Source organism: Ciona robusta, chromosome 9 (genome assembly GCF_009617815.1).
Source record: "Ciona robusta chromosome 9, ASM961781v2".
Lineage (NCBI taxonomy): Eukaryota > Metazoa > Chordata > Ascidiacea > Phlebobranchia > Cionidae > Ciona > Ciona robusta.
The window spans coordinates 591,144-614,914 of NC_143243.1; the positions used below are offsets into that span (position 1 = coordinate 591,144).

The 23,771-nt window shown below is 37.9% G+C and overlaps 5 protein-coding genes across 5 annotated transcripts; 4 read left to right on the forward strand and 1 right to left on the reverse strand.

Annotated features, from left to right (window-relative positions):
- Positions 1-38: 38 nt before the first annotated feature.
- On the reverse strand, positions 39-13,353 carry LOC149730542 (uncharacterized). The gene is made up of 10 exons (XM_089885291.1): positions 10,530-13,353; positions 8,502-8,781; positions 7,001-7,198; positions 5,347-5,473; positions 5,038-5,162; positions 3,930-4,037; positions 3,286-3,429; positions 2,806-2,902; positions 2,053-2,204; positions 39-1,371 (listed from the first exon to the last, which is right to left on the reverse strand). The coding sequence occupies exons 2-10, from the start codon at positions 8,760-8,762 to the stop codon at positions 730-732; spliced, it is 1,854 nt and encodes a 617-aa protein (XP_089741417.1). The 5' UTR covers positions 8,763-8,781; positions 10,530-13,353; the 3' UTR covers positions 39-729.
- Positions 13,354-15,199: 1,846 nt separating this feature from the next.
- LOC149730543 (enoyl-CoA delta isomerase 1, mitochondrial-like) lies at positions 15,200-16,589 on the forward strand. The gene has a single exon (XM_089884677.1). It carries the CDS (start codon positions 15,218-15,220, stop codon positions 16,130-16,132), a length of 915 nt encoding a protein of 304 aa, XP_089740803.1. The 5' UTR covers positions 15,200-15,217; the 3' UTR covers positions 16,133-16,589.
- Positions 16,590-16,602: 13 nt separating this feature from the next.
- Positions 16,603-19,704, forward strand: LOC149730544 (cap-specific mRNA (nucleoside-2'-O-)-methyltransferase 1-like). Its single transcript, XM_089884644.1, has one exon. It carries the CDS (start codon positions 16,603-16,605, stop codon positions 18,994-18,996), a length of 2,394 nt encoding a protein of 797 aa, XP_089740770.1. The 3' UTR covers positions 18,997-19,704.
- Positions 19,705-19,715: 11 nt separating this feature from the next.
- LOC149730545 (RNA-binding region-containing protein 3-like) lies at positions 19,716-21,435 on the forward strand. Its single transcript, XM_089884671.1, has one exon. It carries the CDS (start codon positions 19,721-19,723, stop codon positions 21,140-21,142), a length of 1,422 nt encoding a protein of 473 aa, XP_089740797.1. The 5' UTR covers positions 19,716-19,720; the 3' UTR covers positions 21,143-21,435.
- LOC149730546 (coiled-coil domain-containing protein 42 homolog) lies at positions 21,418-23,360 on the forward strand. The gene is made up of 2 exons (XM_089884675.1): positions 21,418-21,558; positions 21,931-23,360. Exons 1-2 carry the CDS (start codon positions 21,459-21,461, stop codon positions 22,998-23,000), a joined length of 1,170 nt encoding a protein of 389 aa, XP_089740801.1. The 5' UTR covers positions 21,418-21,458; the 3' UTR covers positions 23,001-23,360.
- The last annotated feature ends 411 nt before the right edge of the window (positions 23,361-23,771 follow it).

Here is a 23,771-nt window from a genome sequence, read left to right on the forward strand (position 1 = left end):
TAGATGATACTGTACTATCAGCAGAGACCAAACAAACATTTGTGTCATCAAAAACAGTGTTTATTACAAAACAAACGAAACAATTTCAAAAATCATTTTCCCGCGTCATTCTGTATTTACACAACGTTTTATGTTGTGTTGTTTAATTCGGGGACAATATTCAGGTAGTTGCATACGGGTGCGTGTTTGTGCGTCGACGCTGTATTTCTGTTAATTTAAGCCTAATCCCTGCTCTACCTTCGGATGTCGCTCATATAGAATAGAAACGGCAGTGAAATACAGAATAGCAGCAAAGTAACTTACGATATACCTGGATGTGGAGTACGTTCTCACTACATTTCAACGCATCAGTGGAAGACAGTTTGAAACATTGACGGATTACAAAGCAGTAAAGGTACAGTAGGAAACAGAAAGTAACTTAGAGCACCACAAACGCATAAGAGGAGACTTGACACGAAAAGAAAATGTTTAAACAATGCTGTCTGGCTATGAAGAGGTGTCTATTGGTTGGTTTGGTCATTTATATCCTTGTGGGTGGGAACATGAGTGACTTATCCATGGTTTCCACTCCCATGCCCACAATCGAGTTGCTAAAGCTATTGCAGTGTGTGAATAAGGAAAAGCAAACATGACTTTTGGTTGGTTTGGTCATTTATATCGTCGTGGATGGGAACTTGTTTAGCGTCTACGCTTGAAGTGATTCAGGTTAAAGAAACAAATAAAGTAAAATTAATGCGAAGTATCGACAACCCCACTGTCCCTGTAACTTGGCTTTTGTTCATCATCATGACTCGACAATAAACCATTGTGCTTTAATAAAGACGTAGTTGTGTCGTCACTATCTTTCGTTTGTTGCGTAGTTTCTGATGGTTCCTCCTCCACAAAGTTCGTTCGCTCTGTTTCAAGAAATACATCATCCTTTGATGACGTTATAGGTTCAGTAACGTCACGACTGTGCCTCTCGTTTGTTTCGTCATCACTTTTTGCGACGTCTGAGTTGCAGCGACGACCAGGGCGTGGGCTTTTGTCAAAAGATTCAAGTTTTAGGTCACCGTCCGGTGTTGTGTTTTTAATTCCCAAGAAAGGCAGACTTTGTCCAAGTTTTGAAACTTCCAAAGTTTGTGCCTGGATTTTGTTTAACGCTGGACTGCGGACTTCTCCTGTTACAGTGTTACTTCTCTCTCGTGAGCAGGTTTCGAACCCAGTAGCCTCGGTACTCGGGGAAGCGAGCCTACCGAGGTTATTTGGCCGCTGTAGGCACTCATGACTATCAAATGAACGAATGCCGCTGCTGGATGAAGGCTCACGCCGTACAACCGCACGGTGGCGGTCGTGGAACACGACTTTTTCAACAGGACTGCATGGCAAACCCTATGGACAAAAAAACATCTTTTTAACATTTCCCACAACGAGAATTAATTAGCGCTACATTATTATGTCATACTTGTATTTAGGGTTACGTTATACTTTTTACGCCGCTTTAACGACTGTTGGTTTTTTTCCCTTCTCTTCGTTGTTTTAATTTGTTTAATCTCCACAATCGTATTCGAAGAGATTAATCAAACTTGTATTATAATACAGATTAGAGGTAAACTCGCAGGAAACCGCCATTTCCTTTGTTACCGATTGTGACGTAGCGTGTATCTGGAACGTTTCAAGCTACGTCATGTTTTTTCCCTTGTTTAAAATCGACCCCGCGATGACGTATGTGTTGAAAAAAATCGATTAAAACCAAATGTTTATCAGAGTAAGAGATTTGAACGATTGCTTAAAAGCTTTTCGAAACATAAACACATTCGATCTTAAAGATTGCCCGCCTTACCACAATCAAGTTACTAAGTTTAGCCCAGCAGTGGTACACAACATTGTTATTCTAAAAAGCGTTCGAAAACGTTACTGGACATATTCATATAAACGTATTTGGATATCGCCCCAGAATTTGTATCAGACTGGGATAAGATGGTTTAAGTTTTCATTCTCATTTTTCGTCCTATTTGATCTCAATTAATTGCATTGCACAAGCAAATCAAATTTATTATGCCATCCACTTACGTAATCAATGACGTCATCGTCGCTTGCTCTTCGATTTCTTCTAGCAGACCGAACGGAAGAATCTCCACCACGACGGGAAACCCCCGGACTCGCAACCGACCCCTGTTGACTACTACGTGCACGTTTACTACTTCGCTTGCTGCCTTGACGACCTGGAAGAAATGACATCACGTATTAAAACAAGTGTCCATGTTAGGATCTCATATATCTAAATGTGTATGTTTAGCTGCCAAGCTACGGTTGTATCAGAGACCCCCTGTAAAGCAGGTTTTACCCGTAGCGTGTTTACTACGGTGGTTTTGTTTTAATTATAATTTACGGTGGTTTTGTTTTAATTATAATTTGATCTTTGTAATCGTAACCGAAGCAATAATCTTGGGTTAAATCCTAAATTAGTGGTTTAAAAAGTGCGGTTTACAATGCGGTCACACAGTCGTTTGTTCGAACACAATGGACAGCAGATAAACATATTACGTCACAAACCACGTTTCTTACGTAACCTAACAATAGCTCTTATTACGTTTTGCATAAAAGGGGTCTGTCACAGATGTGAGAGATACCAAATGATACTGATGTTAAATGATAGGAGATTCGGGTTCAAGGCTCGACGCTGCTACCATTTTGTTTGCGCATTAACTTATAAGAATTGGGCACGAGATGTAGAAAACAGAACGCCCAAAATGTGATATAGCGAGTGTCATTGCCCCGCCATGTGAGTATGTATAAATAAGTTACATTGATTGATTCACTTACTTGATATTCTTCGTCTGAATTCAGCAAATGCACCACGTGATGCAAAACTATCTGATGACGTTTCAAACTCTGCTGTTTTCATGTTTCGAATCATCGCCTGTGATTGGACAGTTTGAGAATTACGATTATGGCGTAATCGGAAACAATAAGTTCGAAATTGTTTTTTTTTTATAAGATAGTCGATTAATATTCCTTCGTAAAACCGCTACAGTACGGATTACAATAAACCGCTTTATTGGAACAGTAGAGCTGCAATCGCGGGCGGTATAAACCAAGTAGGAACACACATGATGTTTCATACGCCCCATGCTTACTGTTGTGTGGTTACAGTTTCTTTTTACAAAGTTACATACGTGGTATGAGGTATATATGAAACAGAACAGCCGTGTTATAACAACTGTTGTTTAGAATTACTAAGTTACATTCATTCAAGATATCTTAGACATGCACTATATTTCTAATAACGAGTCCTTAACTTACCAGCAATTCTTGTCGATATCTGACATTAGTAGCAACATACACGACCGGGTTAAGCATGGGTTGTAGGAAAGCAAGTCCAAATGTAAGCCAGGTGAACCAAGTTGATGACTTCACACCGGTTGATGCTTCGGCTAGAACTCGAATCTGTACGAACACATGTGCGCACGTGAATATAAACGCTGTTATTTATACAATACAATATGTACATTCTATTCTTTAGGTGAAACCCTACAGTGAGGCATAGCATGGGACTGGAATTTAGGCCAGAGTTGCCCCATTACTTCAACATATGGTAACTTCACACGATTGCGGACGTGCGTATGAAACAGTTACAACGTTTTGCGAAGGACGTTTATACTTGTTGGTGGTTCGATTTTATCGATATCGCCAATTGTGTGTATTGAGAAAAGCTATTTTATCAATGCATATATGCGTGCGTTTACCCCGTTTGTGGGGTAGCAGTAACGTTTATCTTTTAGCAACGTAAATTGGTTTAACGGCACGCCACGTTAGTATTTGTTTACTTAAAACACACACACATATATATTACAGATGCATATACCAGTTTGATACGTAAGAAGTTATCTTATAGTCCAGAAGGTCTGGTCTTACAATTCCTTTATAAACATGTGCCTTATACTTACCACGTATGGTAGATAGCAGATAATGAATATACAACAAACGGCCATTGTTGTAATCGTCGCGTTTCGCGTTCGTCCCGTTCGCCGTTTTCTGTTTGTTTGTGATTGATGCTGTAACAATAAAAGGAAAAATAAAATATGTCAAATATGTTTAAAAAATGACATTCTATTCTATATGGATGAGGTCCTTGTCAGGATTAAGGCCAGATTTGGCTCATTACCCCGACTACTTATGTACGTATAGGTATAAATAAGTTTAAATTATTTATCCTCGAGTGGCAGAGCAACGACAGTCGTTATGACACGGGTGTTCTGTTTCATATTCCTTTGTTTAAATTTTGAACACAATTAACTATTGCGTCGCACCGCGGTTCTGTATAGTTTTTCTATTATTACGTCACAGCAAAGTCGCCCCCAACGCGAAGCCGCTGAACTTTTAATGTGCACCAGTTTGTCGTACAAGCAATTATGTTGGTACAAATGCGGTTTTGTGACGTCACTGAGAGCTTTGTACGTCAAAATGAAATCTGCATTGCGTCACAATGGCTTGTGTGTACAGAGAATTGATTTTGTTTCAAACAATGTTCCTAATTATGACGAATAATTGGAACTGTTTCAAAACAATGACACAAGTTTAAATAAAAATAAATGTTTGCAGTTTGGTTTTGCAAGCTCCATTTTATCTGCAGTGATCGGACGACCCAAGGACGTTTTAAATGCCAAGTATATTGTCCGTACGGTCACAGGAAATATTGGGAATTGTTGATTTTGATTCTACTTTGTCCCAGGAATCAGATTGGAACGGGTTGTGGGTTTAAACTTCGGTTTTGAGAAAAAAAACTTGTAAATCGTGCGCTTATGGCAATACTTCTCAATCTATTTAAACTCGCGTATTTTGTTTCATTTTATTTAAAGGCTTCGTAATCCCACTCCATGAAAAACTACAGCGCAAGCGCCTTAAATTCGTGATTTCTTTAACTTTAATTACTTTGAATAGTAGGTAATGTCTATTTATTTATGGCGGGGGCGTCTATTGAAAAGTGATTAGTAGGCTGAGGGTATTTATTATGTAAAGTACTATAAATAAAAAAAATAAAATAAACTGACCAACCTTTTTGTCGAAATTCATTCGACATAATTTCAATTGAAACGTCACAGTACACGCTGCCATAAACAAGAGAGCGCAGAGAAATATCGAATGAACGACCAACGCGTATATTTGGTCGATGCGATCGTCTGCAACAATATTTAAACATTAGTTTTGGGGCAATGAGCTAATTCTGACATAAATTCAAGGTTTCAAGCCGACCCTTGTCGTAGGGCTCGAGCCTACATATTAGAATAAGGTGTAACCAAAGAGAACGGTAACAAAATACGTTTTTGTTTTATTGGTTTAGACTTTATATGACGTCACAATTACCATTATTCGTATCAAGCAAGCACATCCTTCGTCCTCTGACCACGTGATACTCTCCAACACCAAATATGGGCAAGATGGTCGTACACAAAACGAAGCCACACGCAGCCGGGAGAAGGACTTTTAACATCTGGATCGTAAAATAGGGGGGTTGTAACATTTGATGTGGTGGCACCTTGGCAACTTGCCACGGGAAATCGACAGGCGCCAAGAGGATCTTGTAAAACGGGTAATCGAAATTGGAAGTCGGGAAGGAACATATCGCGTTAAAAGATGGTTGTCAATTATAATGCGGGGTCGATGTTCTGATGATGTCGCTACCAGAAGAGATATATTTAAAAATCACAAAGACTATGTCAGGGGATCCAGTTTAGTCTTACATTATTTTTTGTTTAAAACCGATATTCTGGCGCAGCAGAATTTAAATCGTTCAATTATTCATCAAACACATTATGATAAAACGAACCAATTCCGGTACGAAACAATCGGATCTCATTACGTCACAATATAAAACAATAACACACCGCGTGAGACGCCAATCCTTGCGATTTACAAGCAATGCTTCTATAAAAAGCGACGATAAATCGTCCAGGAAGAACCGACAAGTTTCTGCTTCGTTGCAACAAGTTTATGGAACAAATATAAAACTAAAGGAGTTTCGTGGGAGACGTGGAATGTTTGGAACCAGCGTGATCCTTGTGTTTCATATCGTGTGAATTTGACCGAATATGAGGGAAACGATGGTGTATATATGTATGAGGTTTTACGCTTTAAAAATTGCTTGAATAAAATGAATGGTAATTATCAAGGTTATATCATGTAGTTTGTTGTGTGTATGCTGATTTCACACACCAGTGGTTGTGTACGTTTATGTAAGGATACTTATTGGTTATTTCATGAAATATTCTTTATTTACTACTAAATGGGACGGTAAAGTGAATGAAAAATTGACCATCCTACCCCGGCCAACTATATGTATGTCACCTCTGCCTTATAACATAACGAGCTCTTAACAAAGAACAACGAAAATCGCGACTTCTAGAAAATCCCGTTGTTCAAACACTTTGCTGCATTAGTGACGTCATAATGGTATGGCAAGTGACATTACAAAGCATTTACACGAAACAAACACCTGCGCCGTGGTAGCGACCGCAGAAATATCGCGGTTTGAGGAGAAAGAATGTCGAACCAACCAAAGGGTAAAATCGAACGAAATTTTGGTAAAAAATCCGACCTGGCAATTATAAGCATATAATTATATTAATACCGAAAAACTTTAGCGACCTAATTTTTACTGTTTTATTATTTTAAACATCCTTTTGTAAGCGCACAATACGATGTAAAGCGATGTTTGTGGCGCCTAAAGTATTAAACTTTTTTTATTTCAATGTTTCGTCGCCAATCCGGAAACGAAATATTAAATAGCACTTAATCTAAACTGATTTAACTTTAAAATAACAAGGGTTTAATTTATATCGGCCATAAATTTAGCTGGAACTATAAATAGAATTAACCTCGTGTATATATAATGGCGGGTTTTCAATCTGGATGAATTAAAGCGATTGTCGCGTTGGGTCGTCTGTTACGTAGACAAACGCGAGTCATCAAAAGCGGCACGAGACAATTATCAATTAGGGTACTTTATGACGTCACATACCGTCAATCCAAGATGGCTTCTGTACTTGAATGGTTGGTACAACGCGATGACGCGATCGAACGCCATCAGTATTGTGATGAGCGGAGACACGAGAAGCAGAAACAAAGCCAAGAAACCCATGATCCTGCATGATACCATACCACCTGCCCAGTTGCAATCCGGCGTGGCGAATATTGGCATCAACAGCAAAAGAACCGCCTGTGACGTCATAGAATGATGTGTGAATAATGGTTAGGGTTTGTGGGGTAATAATACTTCGATAAACCATAAATGAATGTAACTTCGCATGGCGGGGCAACTTCAGTTGTTATAACACGGGTGTTCTGTTTTATACACCTTGTGCTCGCTTTTAAGTTACCACGTATGTAACTTTGCATGTGATCACAATGCAATTTAAATATGGGGTACTGTATTCTGACACACTATACGTTACTGCGAGTTATTGAAACGATTCGAACTCATGTTTCAACCAAAGCAAGAACCACACCCACGTGACTCGCATGCGCGCCTGTCAAGTTAATGAAAAATCGGTTCAAAAAGTCAAACCCCGAACCCTACTTTGCCCGAAACCAATAATTGATAGTAATTTCAATAAACATTACAATAACATAAGGTGCGCCCGTCCTGTGGTGGGTAAGGCCTATAACCAATACATCAAACGCCCTTTATGCTTAACAAGTGTCTCTCAGCCTTTTTGCTGCAACCAAAATATATTTTAAAGAACTTGTTTCACATTTTACACAACTTTTTATAAGCTGCAACAAAATAATTTAACTTTTACAATAACATTCAAAAGGGTTAGTGAAGCACTGTAGTAGGCGACCCAACCAAATCAAATGGTTATCCAGTGGTTGAGAAGCATTTTTAGCTAAGGTTTCAAACTATGATGTATACGTTAATATGATGTGTATGTACTCGTATGAACTGTAGTTACCAGGAAAGGAAATTACAGCTCATTAGTTTGATTGACAGTTTTCTACAAAACGTAACATGATTAGCATGCATGGTTAAACATAAAAAAGCAAAAATACTGGGAAAACGCTAAAAAATACCCGCTAAATTTTGATGGCAAAAATGTGAAAAACGACACAACAGTAATAGTAAGCTCTGCATAGTTTGTTTACACTATCAGTAAAGATTTGCTTTAATGTACCAACTCCGTACTAAATCTCAGGTCTCATGGCACTCACTGCCCCAAACCATAGCGTTACCATTCTATATGGAAGAGGTCCTACAGGGGGCTGTCATATAGCACAGGACCTGAGATTTGGGGCAGAGTTGTCCTATTACCCCAACATTGTGTATGCATATTATATTCTATATGGGTGAGGTTCTACAGTGAGGCATGCCATGGGACCTGGGAATTAGGCCAAATTTGGCTCATTATCCAAACATTGTATATGTACATTCTATTCTATATGGGCGAGGTCCTACAGTAAGGCGCGCCACAGTGCCTGGGATTTAGGTTAGATTTGATCTAATAACCCAATTATAACTTTACCTGTATTAAATCAGTGATGTTTAGAAACCTTATGCACAAATACACTGGGTTGCTTCGCCCTCTTACTGTCACAAGGGGAACTCTGAACAAAACGAACGAAGCCGCCAAGTTGAGTAGAATAGTAAGCGCCAGGAACAAAGCCAAAGTTGTGTTCAATATATTCCATTTACATTGCCCAATATATGGGTTAGTGTTGTTTGGTAGGTGGGTGGTGAAGTTGAAGTTAGGGGTGGTGGGGTTATCCGGTATTCGTAACGACATTGTTAATATCTACGTTTATCTGTAAGGAAGGGAATACGTTATATTAATAAGTCTTAAAGTAAAAGGAAAAGTGCAGAATTAAGCATCTAATAGTAAAAAATACACACCATAGAAGTTTTAGCGACATGTCACTTATATGGGATATTATGTGCTAACGATATCCATCTTACCCAACAGTACTATATGCAACGCAAAACAGCGGCAAACCAACATAATATTACTCATATATCGCTGTATTATTACTCTGTTAATATTTTCACCGCATTTATCAACAAAACGATAATTTAGTTTCAATCGAACATTTAACGTCAACAACGTTCGCTGCATTCGATTAAACGCAGCATTTGACGCGAAACCTTTTCGGGTTTTTCTCATCGTGCAAACCAGTGTTACACAGGTGGATGAAGTTACTTTATGCTGTAACTGTATACGTGCGGCAAAAGTCAACAAACCATAAACTTAAGTATATTGTACACAAGTTCAGTACAGAACAAGTTTACATGCGGTAAAAGCCGGCAGTTTTACCATGACCGTACACTATTATAATCATACCAACATTGTAATATGGCCGTCAAACTGCTGCATTTCTTTAAAACAATCAAAAGCTAATTACCACATGCAGTAAACACCCGTACCGGCATATATTGAATGCAAATACGCTTGTTTTTATAACGCTACACTCTTACATTACGTTGCTTGTATGGCTTACAAATCCATTTCGTTACTGACACACGAATTTTTTGCTATTAAATTGAAACAATCTATGCTTATGGTTTGTATTCGACATTCATATATAAGATACTACGCCATGCAGCCAGGCTTGCATGCGATAATACCGCGATCATAATCGACGCGTTTTAACTCTCTCGTCTATACAGCAAACCGTCACATTATATTGAATGCAAATTCAAAACAAACTGTTAAATTCAAACTAAAACATAACAGAAACAGATCCTATGTTCGATGAAAGCGGCCATTTATATTCCCCATACAACAGTTGTTACTAAATCATTCTAAAACTTTTTCCACTCGCGTACCATCTACATTCCATACAAAGGCCTCATACAACTTGTTAATAACTACAGAACAGAGCACAAAAAACGTGATTTTTCATTTACTGTTAGCTTGTTTGTTTGTAAACTTTAAATTGCAAATTAAACGCAACAACTTGTTATAAGTTTTAAATGCAAAACAAAAATATCCATCGAAAATCATTTAATAAACAGAATCGAATATACTGACATAACCCCACAGTTCCACATAATACTTTGAAGTCAACTTTCGCTTCAAACAACCAACTTCTCTCTGCACTGCAGGGGCGAATATAATCAAAGCAATGTCTGCGCCAACATGGCTAAGTAAGAGCCGCGTTTTTCCCACGCCGCGTTTTGAACCGGTCGTGAAAAAGCCGACGGTTCAACCTTGACAGTGAGTTTAAAGTAACATTGAAAGTGATAACCGTATAATAATCGGCGTTTTACATATTTATACCAAATGTAAAACGCATTTATATTTCTGTGTTCCATTCTACACTGGTTAAGACCCTCTATACACTGTGACTGCTGGCATAAGATTTAAATCGTAGTTGGTCCACACACAAAGTTAAGCTTACCCAAGTACAATCATCATATCCATCAACACAGTGTATCAACCCCCCTTATACACCAGCCATGTTATATAGCAATGTTTAATCGTAATCACCGCGTATTCAACACCATCGATAAACTGAAGAACCTCTTTCAACAAGATTCGATCTTTGGAACTCACCCAACTCAGGTCGTCTGATTCTCACACATTTTAAATGCGCCGTCTGGACTATATACGACCTCCCATCTACTTGGACCTTATAATTGCATTACCACAAACCCGAAGCTGTAAAAGCTCTCTATATAGCAGAAAATAATAAAAGTAAATTTGTTTTGGGAATTTGGTTCAAAAAAACGCTAAAATATTGGCTTGTTTATAATTTTACCCCAAAACGACAGCTACACGACGAAGCAAACAGGGTAGTTTACGAATGTTTTTAGAAAAATCGCTTAAAATGTGGGGATAATTTTAAAGTTAAATAAATAAAAATTTACGAAAATTAACATTTTCGTTCTAATTTGGGCTCAAACTAAAACTACTAAAGCAAACAGAATATTTTTTGAGTGAATTTACAAAAATCGCTTAAAACTTTTAAACAATTCATTATTTAAATAAACAAAGCGCAAATAACCGATTTATTCTAATTTCTGTCCGAAATAACCATCCACACGTCACGAGAGAGGCTGTACCGTTGAGTTGGAATATTGTTAGAAATTTTACACAACCGCAACTTGGGATGGATTCGTCTCCTTGCGATGATTCACTTCTTGTACAAACTTCACTCGTTTGTCTGCTTCTAAATTAGAAACTGGATTCCAGATTTCTGACTTTAGCTCTTATAGTGACGCAACAGAAGAAAGCTTTTATTCCGTCATTGAAGTCACTGTGACGTAACAGACCTGGGAAATTCGGCACAGATGTCGCTGATAAAGCGTCGAAGATAAACATGTTTTCGGAAATCGTTTTGTTTTATGGAACTCTAGAATCACCGACAATGCTGGAACAATCACATAACATAAAGTATTATGCATCTCTTCGAAAACGATGGCGGAGATCAAATTAATTAAAACAACGACGAGAAGGGAATTAGCGGCAAAACGACAATCGTTAACAACACGTTTCAGGTAAAACTACCGAAGAAAATCATTAAATAAAAGCGCGGCTGCTGAGTTTAAAAACTGTTCTAAACAAACCGACCTCAAAGCTGGAAAACATTATGTCTGAAAATCTCAAGTTCGAGACTTGAACACAAAGTTGTATTGGTCAGACTGCGTATACTCGGAAACAGTTGGTATTTCCCATGCGAATAGTGGGCCATGGAACAACGTTCTATTCGTGTAAAGCAAATTTGCCAATTGTGGCTTGTCTCAATACACGTCTACAGAAGCCCTGTTGCTACAAACTCTTGAACCTTATGGTCACAACTGAACAGAAACATCATTTGCACGCATATCTAGTTATTGGGCTGAACACAGGATACCGATGTCTCTGTTTGTCAATTCAATTTCGGTGTTTTAGCCGCAAACTGCGCGATGCTATTTCGGGCGCAAGCTTATGAATTTAAAGGGACAAGGGATTTTTTGGGGTGTCAGTCACTCTTTATATACGCTACAGGGAAACCTTAATTAAGCAAAAAGTGAAATAAAAGCTCGACTGCAATCTTAACTTTATGAATGTACAGCAATTAAATACGCACACATGCTTTTACCACACGGCCTGCTGAAGATATTTTTAGTAGGCCATGCTTATATACAACGACTGTACTTATTCCAGCAACTGAAAACTATAGTAACTTATTTTATCGCTTTTGAATTGCCGAAATACCAATACTTTTAAATCTGTTACAATCCTATTTTATTATAAAGTAAAAATATAACTAACTACTAAATCTAAACTACAATTCATATAATTCTGCAACCATTATGACGTAACGTAAGACCATTGTTTTGTTCCACGGCTGGCATTGTTTTAACAATCGTTACATTATTCGCTCATACAGAAGCTTGCCTTACAATCCGGAAACGTTTGTCGTTTGCTTCCTTTCGTCCTTAATTAACCGAAGCATTTATTGCAGCAGATGTTGTGTTACCTTTGCAAGGTGTAGCTGTAGGGTGCCTCAACCCAAACCAACGCTTGTACCTATGTTTCATCATTATATTCGAAAAGGATGTAACTTATTTATCCTCACATGGCGGGCAAACACATTCGTTATAACAAGGGTGTTCTGTTTCATACGCATCGGCCCCACTTATACGAGTTACGACGCATGTAACTTGGTGGGTGATTGTTTTTCTGTATTGCTGATAATTTAGACAACCCATTAGTAACCACTGGGTTGAAGTAATTGCCGTTAAGTGTCTTGCACAAGCACACATATGCCTATCAGTGGTAGCAGCGGCGGTCTGTTTTATTATAAGCTAAAGTCGAGCGCTGTAAACTAAAGTCAGGTTTAAGGGTTATGTCGTACTAGGCCAAGGCTTTGGATTTATGCCAAAGGTGTCTTCTTACTCACAACACGTAAATTCGATACAAATTATGCGAACTTGCAAAAATTAAAAAGCTGTTATATAACTTTATTTGAATAACAGAAATTTACTTATCGATTACAAAAACCTAACAATATTTACAATCATACATACGTGTATTTTATTCTATGTTTCTGCATTCATTCATACACACACGTCTAAGTGTTACTAATATAACTCAAACTGATCTTCCGTCATAAAAATAAACCTTTAGATTTAACGAAAAACAAACATTACCGCACAACTGCTGTGTATGCCCACATACACTGTAACTGTTTACACCAGATTTCACCGTTTTATAAGAATGGCGCAAGCGTCATATGCTCTTATTTACTGCCTGGCTACTTAGCATGTGGTGTAGCCCACGCTTCTACATACGCGCGTGGCGAAATGCAATAAGATATTGCGGAAATCAGTTTCACGTGAGCTTTTGTTTTCTCCTTATGAGAGGCCAAAGCATATTTAGTGCAACCCATGTTTTGCTGCAACGTAACAATAGAGTACTGATGCAACAGTGGATGAAGAATTAGGGGCTTGTGACGTCATAAACGTTGCAACAATCTCATGATCTCAGGTAAATAAATCACAGAAATCGAGACTAATGTGCAATAGAGGAACATGTATTACACAACGCCCTTAGTTCTAAACCGTTTCCACTCGAGTATAATTTTCGCACATTTCACACAGACACCATACATACGATCATCATATAGTGGAGTGGGGTAAGATGGGACAAGTTTATCCCTTTTCGATCGGCAACCGTATCCCGTCTTACCCCACAGCACTATATGTTTGTTTTTATTCATTACCGCTATTATTATGGACCAGGATATTATATTTACATGTTATTTAATACAAACAGTACTGTGTGCGTTGGTGTTCGAAACTAATGACTCATCCGGGTGATATATGTTAATTAAATTTGAATATAGTATACACTGTGGGGTAAGATGGACACAATATCCCATATTGCCCGATCGTGTTTATAACAATTAACAACACTATTTTAGAATCGTTGGAACACGGTTACTTAATTTGAAAATAATCTTTGCTTTCCAAATGGGAACATGGACCATCTTGCCCCAACCTACCATTTTATAAACCAATCAGATACAATTAAAGCGCTTCGGTTGTAAAAATGCAGAAGAAGGAATATACAGGCACTGCAAATATCAGAAAATAAAATTATAAAAACAAAGTAACCGTTTCGCAACTCTGTCTTGTTTCGAAGTCTTTTTGTTACATTTGTTTTTTAGAAAGTGATTTTTATAGAATACTGTTTTTCGTTGAGTCATTCTAACTCCCACCTGGAGATGCTGGTCACAATAACCGGCATAGTTCGTAAACAAGTCACATTGTGACCTGTGTGTGGCATCCTGTTTATCATATTAGGCGATAAAATTAAAAGTTGGAACAATTTTTCAATGACCAGGTCAAATAGAATGCACTTTCTCTTTACAGTCGACAAAATAACCTAAAATAGACCTAAATATTATATTAATAGAAGCTATCGCTGTTGTTTTGGTTTGCAGTGGTTTACTTTTGAGATTGCTGCTAACCTAACTCAGTGTGATTTTCATGCTTTTGTTATACGACAATAACTAATTTATAGAATATACTGGTAACTCAGATTCGCAGAATTTATTCAGCTATTTCCAAACTGGGATATTTCCAGCTTTTAACAGAAATTCGCTTTAGGTATCTTCCGGAAATTATTGATGCTATCCTGGGATAAATTAATTGCAGGTTTAACTGTGAAGGGCAATTGCCAATTTGATTAACAACGATAGCATCTGGATTGCTACGTGCATTATTCATTGCACGTGTCAAGTAGTGTATTGGTAATCTTCTAAAAATAGTAAAATACACAAAAAATCAGGGTCAACTGTTGGGGTAAATGGATTTTATCGCAAACACAAAAACTTTTTGAAAAATAGGAGAAAGGAGTTTTTGGATTACTGTAGTTAAATGTTGTCACGTATTTTTGATCTGTTTGTATAACGGATTCATCTTTGCGTGGCGGGAAACGATTGTCCCTGTGACACGGGAGTTCTGTTTTACAAAACAAATGGTAGCTTTTTAGTTACCCCTTATTTAACTTTATGTGGGATAATTTGGTGTACCGCTGGTAGCAGCGTCGAGCCTCGAACCCTTCCCCTCTTCACTGGAGCGGGCATGATTACCAGACGCCGAAGCGGTCGGACTTCTGATCTTATACTAAGAATATTTCTTTAAATAATGATAAAATCTTTGTAGTTTGCTGAGAATAATTGTTGGATTTTTGTTCTTTTATTTGAACTTTTTTCAATATACCCGCCGTCCTCCTATCCGATTTAGTCATTTATGATTTTGTCGCCAGGGCAGCAAGTTCCCGTTTTAAAACTTTCGATCTTTATAAATTTGGTGTCGATTTTTTATTGCAAAATGTTGTCAAGGGCATGTTTCAGGCAGTTTTCCGCTTCAATTCGACGAATGTCGAGTACAAATATCGTGGAAACCAACATTGATAGCGGAACTGGCTTCGCAACCGTAACTTTATCGCAACCACCAGTAAACAGTTTGGATAAAAATTTACTTACTGCAATTACGGACAGATTTAAAAAACTTAGCGATGATTCTTCGGTTACTGGGGCCATTTTAACTTCCAAATTCGATGGTAAAGTATTTTCTGCTGGCTTAAATATCGTTGATATGTTCCAAAAGTCGGACGACCATCTCGGCGAGTTTTGGGGTATGGTGCAGGAGTGGTATCTTACTATACAAGGGTTTCCTAAACCCTTGGTATCCGCCATTAATGGGCACGCACCTACCGGCGGTTGTGCAATGGCTTTAATGTCAGATTACCGTGTGATGGTTGAAGGGAAAACAATTGGATTAAATGAGACATTGTTGGGGATTGTTGCCCCTTTTTTCTTCGCTGATTTAATGATTGCTGCTGTTGGTAGAAGACATGCTGAATTTGCACTAAATAATGGCTACCTGTACACCTCAGATGAGGCATTAAAGATTGGCTTAGTTGATGAAGTTGTAAACCTTGACCAAGTTGTTCCAACTGCATTGAAAATTCTTACTAAGATGACCAAAACACCTCAACCCGCTTACCAAGTTTGTAAGAATTTCCTTCGTAAAGAAACAATGGACACATTGCGCAATGATCGAGCTGGTGACATTGCTCATTTTGTTGGTTTTGTTCAACAACCTAACGTTCAAAAAGCGATTGGAGGTTATTTGCAAGCTTTGAAACAAAGGAAGAAATAATCCAAACACAAGCTACATTAAACAAAGTTCTTTAAATTGCAATTAATTTTGTGTTCAATTGAAATGAACATGTTGGTATGGTTCGTTGTTACAATCATGTAGTCATGTTGTGTGAGTGTGATGGCTTTAAATAAACAATTAAAGGGTCAATACAATACATGTTTAAAAGAAATAAATTTACATTGCATATTTAGAGTTTAGCTGATGTACAAATACATAAAATGAGCCTTTGTGTAGGTGCTAGTGAAGAAACACATAAGCTGTAATGCTGTATACCTCTATCAAAACTTTAGCATTATCGGAACTATATTCCAAACATGTTGCCTGTATCGTTACAGAAGGTTCTTTTCTATCACTTATGATCTACATATTTCATAATTGTTTAAAACCCATAATAATATTGAATGATTTTATTTTGTTGATGTTTCTTTGATTCTAATTTTGTTTCCACATCCAGGTTGTTAGGAATAATGGGAGATCGTTTTAGAAATAATCCTTCAACTTCAACAAGCTCTTCTTCCTCTTCAGGAGAAGACAGTCCCTCAACAGAAGACTCCCCAGGATGCAGTGGGCTAGGCAAAGCAGTGAAACGAAAAATGGACGAAGTCGTTCAACCACTAGATATGTACAGCTCGGTGGCGAATAAGATGATGAGAAAGATGGGATATCAGCCGGGTACGGGGTTGGGGAGGGAAAAGCAGGGAAGGGTGGATATTGTGCCCGCATCGGAGCAGCGAGGGAGGAGGGGGTTGGGGTTGAAGATTAAAGCTTTGAACAAGGATGTTGTGATCGATTGGGAGGATGAGAAACCTCCAAGTGCGGAAGAAGTTGTGGATTGGTTTCCTCCATATGATGGTGGGATGCCTGAGAAAGGAGAGATGGAAGCATGGGCAGATGTTGGGAAGAAGAAGTTGGTTATTGATGACGAGACTTTGTTCTGCGATAATGGGGTGTTAAAGACGGTGTTGGAGTGTAAGTCGATATTCGATGATTTAGAAGGACAGGAGATGCGGAAAGCAAGGATGAGGTCGAACCCGTATGAAACTATACGTGGAGGGATATTCCTTAATAGAGCTGCGATGAAAATGGCTAACATGGATTCGATATTGGATTTCATGTTCACACAGCCAAAGTGTTTGGGGAATAATGAAATTTTATATTTTGCTGATGTCTGTGCTGGACCTGGTGGGTTTTCGGAGTATATTTTATGGAAGAAAAAGTGGAGAGCTAAGGGATTTGGATTTACATTGAAGGGACCGAATGACTTCAAACTTGGCGATTTCTTTGCAGCGAATTCCGAGTTTTTTGAGCCCCATTATGGTGTGAATGGAATAGATGGGAATGGAGATATAATGAACACAAGTAATTTGGAGGAATTCCAAGACTTTGTTTTGACCAACACAAACGAAAAAGGCGTTCATTTTGTAATGGCTGACGGAGGCTTTTCAGTAGAGGGTCAGGAAAACATTCAAGAGATTCTGACAAAACAACTTTTGATGTGCCAGATTGTGTGTGCGTTGTCCATACTACGTGTGGGTGGGAACTTTGTGTTGAAAACATTTGATCTTTTCACCCCTTTTTCAAATGGGTTAATTTACTTGCTTAGAATTGCGTTTGAAAACGTGGCCATCTATAAACCAGTGACAAGTCGGCCAGCAAACTCAGAAAGGTACGCAGTCTGCCAAGGTTATCGGGATGAAGACCGACAATTGTTCAACTACTTGATTGAAATTAACGATCAAATGAATGAATTCAAAAAGTCTAGCGTCAATCAAGATGTAAAAGCTGTTGTGCCATTGGAGATACTGACTGGTGATCAGGAGTTCTTTAATTACATGAAGACATCAAATGAAAGCATTGCAAAAGAACAATGTAAAGGCCTTGCAAAGATTCACGCCTTTACCAAGGACCGTTCATTAAGAGAAACCAAACAAGCGCAAGTTAGATTGGAATGTTTAAAGAAATGGCAAGTCCCAGATAGAGTTAGATCTGCACCACAGAAAACTGATGTCTCTTCGTTGTTTTATAAACTTACCGGCCTAAAAGAGCCGCATGCTAATAGTGAGAGCAAAATGTTAACAAGTGATAACTTGTTGAGTTCCATCAGAGGTGTGTTTAACTACAAGTGCTATGTGTCCTCTGTGAACAGCAGTATACTTGTAAGTATGGGAGGCTCTTATATCTTCCTTTGGAACAAGAACAACAGGAGATGGTTGAACCTGACTCAGCTTAAATGTTTAATTCCTCGTGATACAATTCTTGAAGTTGAAATTGCTCAAGAATTGAAAGGAGAATCAAAAGGCCAACATAGAGTGACAACAATTCATATTGTGGACGCTCTCTTCTTGGCTGGTGATGATATGAGAGCTTTAAACTACGCAGAGAGAATGCAGAGTGCTGCAATATTTGCTGAAGCAATTCGTAAACCGAGTTGTAAACATCTGAACCTTGTGAGAACTAAAGAAATCTTCAGGTTAGAAGATGCTGGGAAGATATTTACCCAACTTAAGCTCAAAACAGTCAAGGGTGGTGGTTCAATACCTCGCCCATGTTATGAGATCACTAACAGTGATTTATGTTTTGTGCCTCGTGGAATTGTGTTTGTTCGTACATCTCAGGACCCATGGTCCATGGAATACAGTCGCTCACAAAACCGTAAATATTTCTTCAACATGCGAACAAACGAGTCTGTGTTCGAATGCCCCCCAGACTTCAACGCACCTTATGACATTTGCTCCACTTCACGCCTAATATGGGAATGGAGGGACGGGGTCAAAGTTCACCCTGATCAACAGCATCATCGTGTGGAAAATATTTCAACCGACCACCTTTTAAACTTCGTTCGTTCAAAACTTCCGCATTAAGTTTCATTTCTTCAAATGTTAATTTTATGAAGTTTTGCCAAGTTCCTATTCATAGTTTTATTATGCAAATGGTATGTCAAATCACTTATGTATGCGTAGTAGTGTGGATTGGTTGTGTCGATCATAGTTTCTGTTTTCTAAATTAGAAATGTGTGTACTTATAATGACTTGCGAAGCATGCGTTGTTAACATTACTTTTGTAACTCTGTTCATTGTTTCAAACATTTGAATAACTACACAGTTGGATTCTTTAGATTCTTTGGTACTGTTTGTGGTGCAACAAATTTCAAAAACTTATTATAATTATACAGTTTTATACAATACATGCTGTAACTGTTCCTAAATTATTGCTAATTAATGTTTTACTGAACACTTGGCCCTGGGTCGACAAAAGTTTGTGTTTCATTCACCCTGTAATGATAAGTTGTACATCTAATGCCGTAATAATATTTGATCCAAGGCCATTGAAACTATAAATAGATGTCCCAAGGCATCATGTATCATTTATGCAGTTTAGAAATTATAATTTTGGATGTTTCTATACTTTTCCGATCTTGATTTTGAGTTGTTTAATTTTGTTAATTATTTTCATCTGTGTTTAGAACCCAATATTGGTCTAATTTACAGTTTATCGTACCAATATTAATGGTGTATACACACTATACATGTCTTTCATGCTAAATATGTGATTGCTATTTTCTTTTAAAGGTTAAACTTTCACAAAATGTCGGATAAGAAATTGTCAAATATTGTTTTAGTTAAACACCTTCCACCAGAGTTGAGCTTGAAAGAAAAACAAGATTTGTTGAAATGTTTTGGAGCAAACGATGTCAGAGTCATGTCAAGCAAGGGGCAGCTACGTAATGCTGCGTTTGCGACATTTTCAGACACAAAACATGCTAGTGGTGCAATAAAAAGACTCCACCAGTTGGAAGTGCTTGGTTATGTATTGTCAGCAGAACATGCGAGAACTTGCCACAAACTACAAGCCATGGATGAAGTAGAAACATCTGTAACATCAAAACCCAGTGTTGCCAGTGAAAAAGAATACGCAAAACCAATAAAGAAATGTGCACACTGTAAAAGGCTGCCACCTATTGCCCCACATTTTGGAATCGAATATTACACAAACCCTAAATTGAAATATAAATACCCCGAACCTAATGCAGATATTCTGCTTAATATATGCGGGGCCTTGCTTACTACGCCCAAGCTCTACACACAAGTCTTGCACCTAATGAATAAAATGAACCTCTTTCCTCCCTTCACAACTGCAATGATCCCACCGATTTTGCAGGAAAAGTTTTCCGGAATTCCTAGAGACCAAACCAAAGTTTCTTTTGATGCACAGTTGGACAAACATGATCCGTGTGATATGTCAGAATCAGAATCTGAGATCGAGAGTGAAGAGAACGGGAAGGAATTAGATATTCCACCACCAGAGCGAGTAAGAAAATCAAAGAAGAGGAAATTACCGAACCAAGTTCTTTCTACATCTCCTAAGCGGAAGTTATCAATGTTAAAGACCGTCCTCTCAAACCAGGATAACATTGACAAAGTGTTACTACCGAAATCTACAGCCTTTCCTGAAGAAAGTGAAGTGTCAGGTGTTCGTAAAACAATCTCAATGAAAGTACCTTTGAAAATAAAAGTTTTAATTGACGAAACAAACACAGAAAGTTCTTCTGAAGGTTTCGGGAAAATAATTCCTTCTAAAAATGAAGCACAAGAAGGTAATAAAGTGGAGGGGGTTGAAACTAATGTTGTGTTTGATTTCATCACTGAAAAACAACTCGAAGATGGGAGATTAAGCTCCAAACAAAGATCTGATAATTCCTTGTTTAAGGGTTATAAACTAGGGGAGCCGTCATGCAGGCTTTATGTTAAAAACCTTCCGAAAAAAGCGACGGACAAAGACATGAAGTTTATTTTCGGGGCTTTTGTTGATTTTTCCAACGAAGACGAAGCCAAGATGTTTGATGTTCGAGTTATGACGCAGGGTAGGATGAAGGGACAAGCCTTCATCGGGATGCCAAGTGTGGATTCTGCAACTAAAGCTTTGCAAGCAACTAATGGATATACCTTGATTGGGAAACCAATGATAGTAATGTATGCGAGGTCCAATAAGCCAAAGAAAGAAAATTGACAATTATACTGAATATGTTAAATTCAGCTTGCTACGTAATTACGATTTGTTTTATATTGGGGTAATGGGTCAATTCTGGCTTACATCTCAAGCCCCTTACATGACATGTAACCTCACCCATACAAAGTTATACAATTGTTAACACAATAGCGAACAGTTGACCTATTACACTCTGAGAATTGAGTGTTTATTTACTACACATGCATACAAAAGTTATTGTAGTTACTCCCTTTTTAATTCTTAGGTAACTATACACTGTTAAAATGAACCTAATTATTCAACCTTAACTCCAGGTTTAGTTATATTTTGAACCAAAATGTCATTAACTGCCACTTCTAATGAAATGTATCATCTTAATCTGGAACCTCAGAAGAAAAATGTATTTGTTACTCAACTAAATGATCGCCCAGAGGAAGGTAACTGCTGAAATACGTATATTATCTTTGCTTTATTATAATATAGCTGATGAAACTGCAGTTAATTTTAAAGCTATTGCAATGTGTATGACTTCATGGAACAATAGTAAGCAAGCCTGCAATTAGCCCAGATTGAAAAGTTCGAGGCACATTACTGCTATCATTGTTGGCATATGTATTCTTGGGCAAGGCGCCCATTAATGGCTCAAGTATTGTCTAAATGCCCCATGGAAGAAAGTTCACTTTAATGTTCATTGATTGTACTGTTCATATAATAATGCAGTGCAGATAATTCCATGGTTAGCCTGCTCAACTTGCTAACCCTGTTTGGCGCTTATGAAATGTTGCAATAAAATCCTGTGTTTTCAACAGATGATGACATTCGTCGATTCCCAGTTGTTCAGGAGACCGCGGACCAACTTGTGGAGAATGGAATCAACACGTTGCAGAAGACGTCATTGCTGAGGAAAGCTGTGGAGATGGAAGTGGTGGATAAGGAGCTGGCGGAGAAACGGGAGGAGTTTCGAATCAGGATGGAGAAGAATAAAAACAAGGAGGATCTTTTGAGGAAGAGGCAGGAGAAGATCAAGGAGAGAGTGGCGAAGTTTGATAAATTCCTGAAAGATAATGACGCAAAGAGATCAAGAGCTTTGAGGAAATACCAGATCGAGGTTAAAGATAATAAATTGAAGACAAAGCAGCTTCAAGATTATTTGAGGGAGTTGGAATTTGCTCGGAAGAATAAAGAAGATTTGGTGAAGAAACTGCAGAGTCATAAGAAGTTTGAAGATTATATGATGCAGGTTATCGATGCTTTGCCGGAGAATTACCTGGAGATGACGGGTGAAAATATGATCCACAGCGTTATACAGCGATATGAAGGATTGTCTGCAACGCACCAAGCGCTTATCACAAAGAACCTTCGTCTTGCTGAAGAAATGGAGGAGGGCAATCGTGAGTTGGAGCAAATGAAGCAAGAACGAGAAGAACAGAGGTTGCTTATTAACAGCCAGATGGCAGAGTTACAGAAATATCAAGAGAAACTGACTCAAAGGGTTCAGAGGCTTGAGCAGAAAGCAGGGGATACAACTACCATACGTAGGGCACAACTTGGTGAGTTAGGAAGGATCACCATGGCGATTGATAATCTATCTGATGCTTGTCATACACGTAACTATCCACCATTAAATGAGATGTCTTACTTGTTTAAGCTTACTATGATCAACCAACACTTCCATGAGAGATTAAGAGTTCAGAAACTTGTCCAGAAACTAAAGGAATCAAAACAAGTTCCAGTCAAACAAGAAGTTCGGAAAACTTCTCCGAAAAAACACCAGAAAACGTCTGAGCCACAACAACAGGATATTCGAAAACGAGGTAAATTGGCCACAAGGGGATTCCTGGAGCAACTGACGACCATTAACGAGAAAAGTGAAATCTAAAAGTTTTTGTATTTTGTACAACTATAGGTGCCAAACCAGGGTTGGTAGGTTTACCCTGAAAATGTCAACACTACATTAATCAGTAAACATTACAACCAATAAGATTTGTTTTACAGGAATGCATGTCTAATTGCTCCTGCCTCCCCTGTGGTTTAAAAGTATGACCGTCTCTGGGTACAACACATGTGAAAAGATATAGGTTATTTTTGATATTATCATGTTTCTACACTGTTATTGTCTAAAGCATTTCGCTTTATGACATCACACTGTAATTTATTCTTTATTTTGTAGAAAAATATTATATTCTTGTTTCAAAAGTTTAGTTTTTAAAATATTTTAAATAAAAGTTTCATTGGTGCACTGCTGTGTTGTTTTTCAGTGAAAGTTAGCTACACAATTTGAAAAAGCATGTTTTTATGAATGTCTACTAATCTTATATTGATTGCATTTAACAAAATGCCTACCTACAGGTAATGTTTTAGTGTCAGAAGAACACACAAAAAAGTTTTTATAAGTGTTTTATAAAACTGGTGTACCAATATCTTGAACAAAAGCAGGGTTAAGACGGTTTAAAATAGAATATGGCAATTTACGCTCCTAGGTTTTCAGAAAAAATAGTTTGTATAATGCTTCGTCATTGTTACTTTCCCGCCAATTCTCAATGACGTCATTAAGATGAGTCAGCATTTTTGGTCGAGCAAATTTCAGCAAAATAGCGATTTTTTTCTTATTTTATCACCAAACATTAAAGTACACAGTAACTTCTTTTCA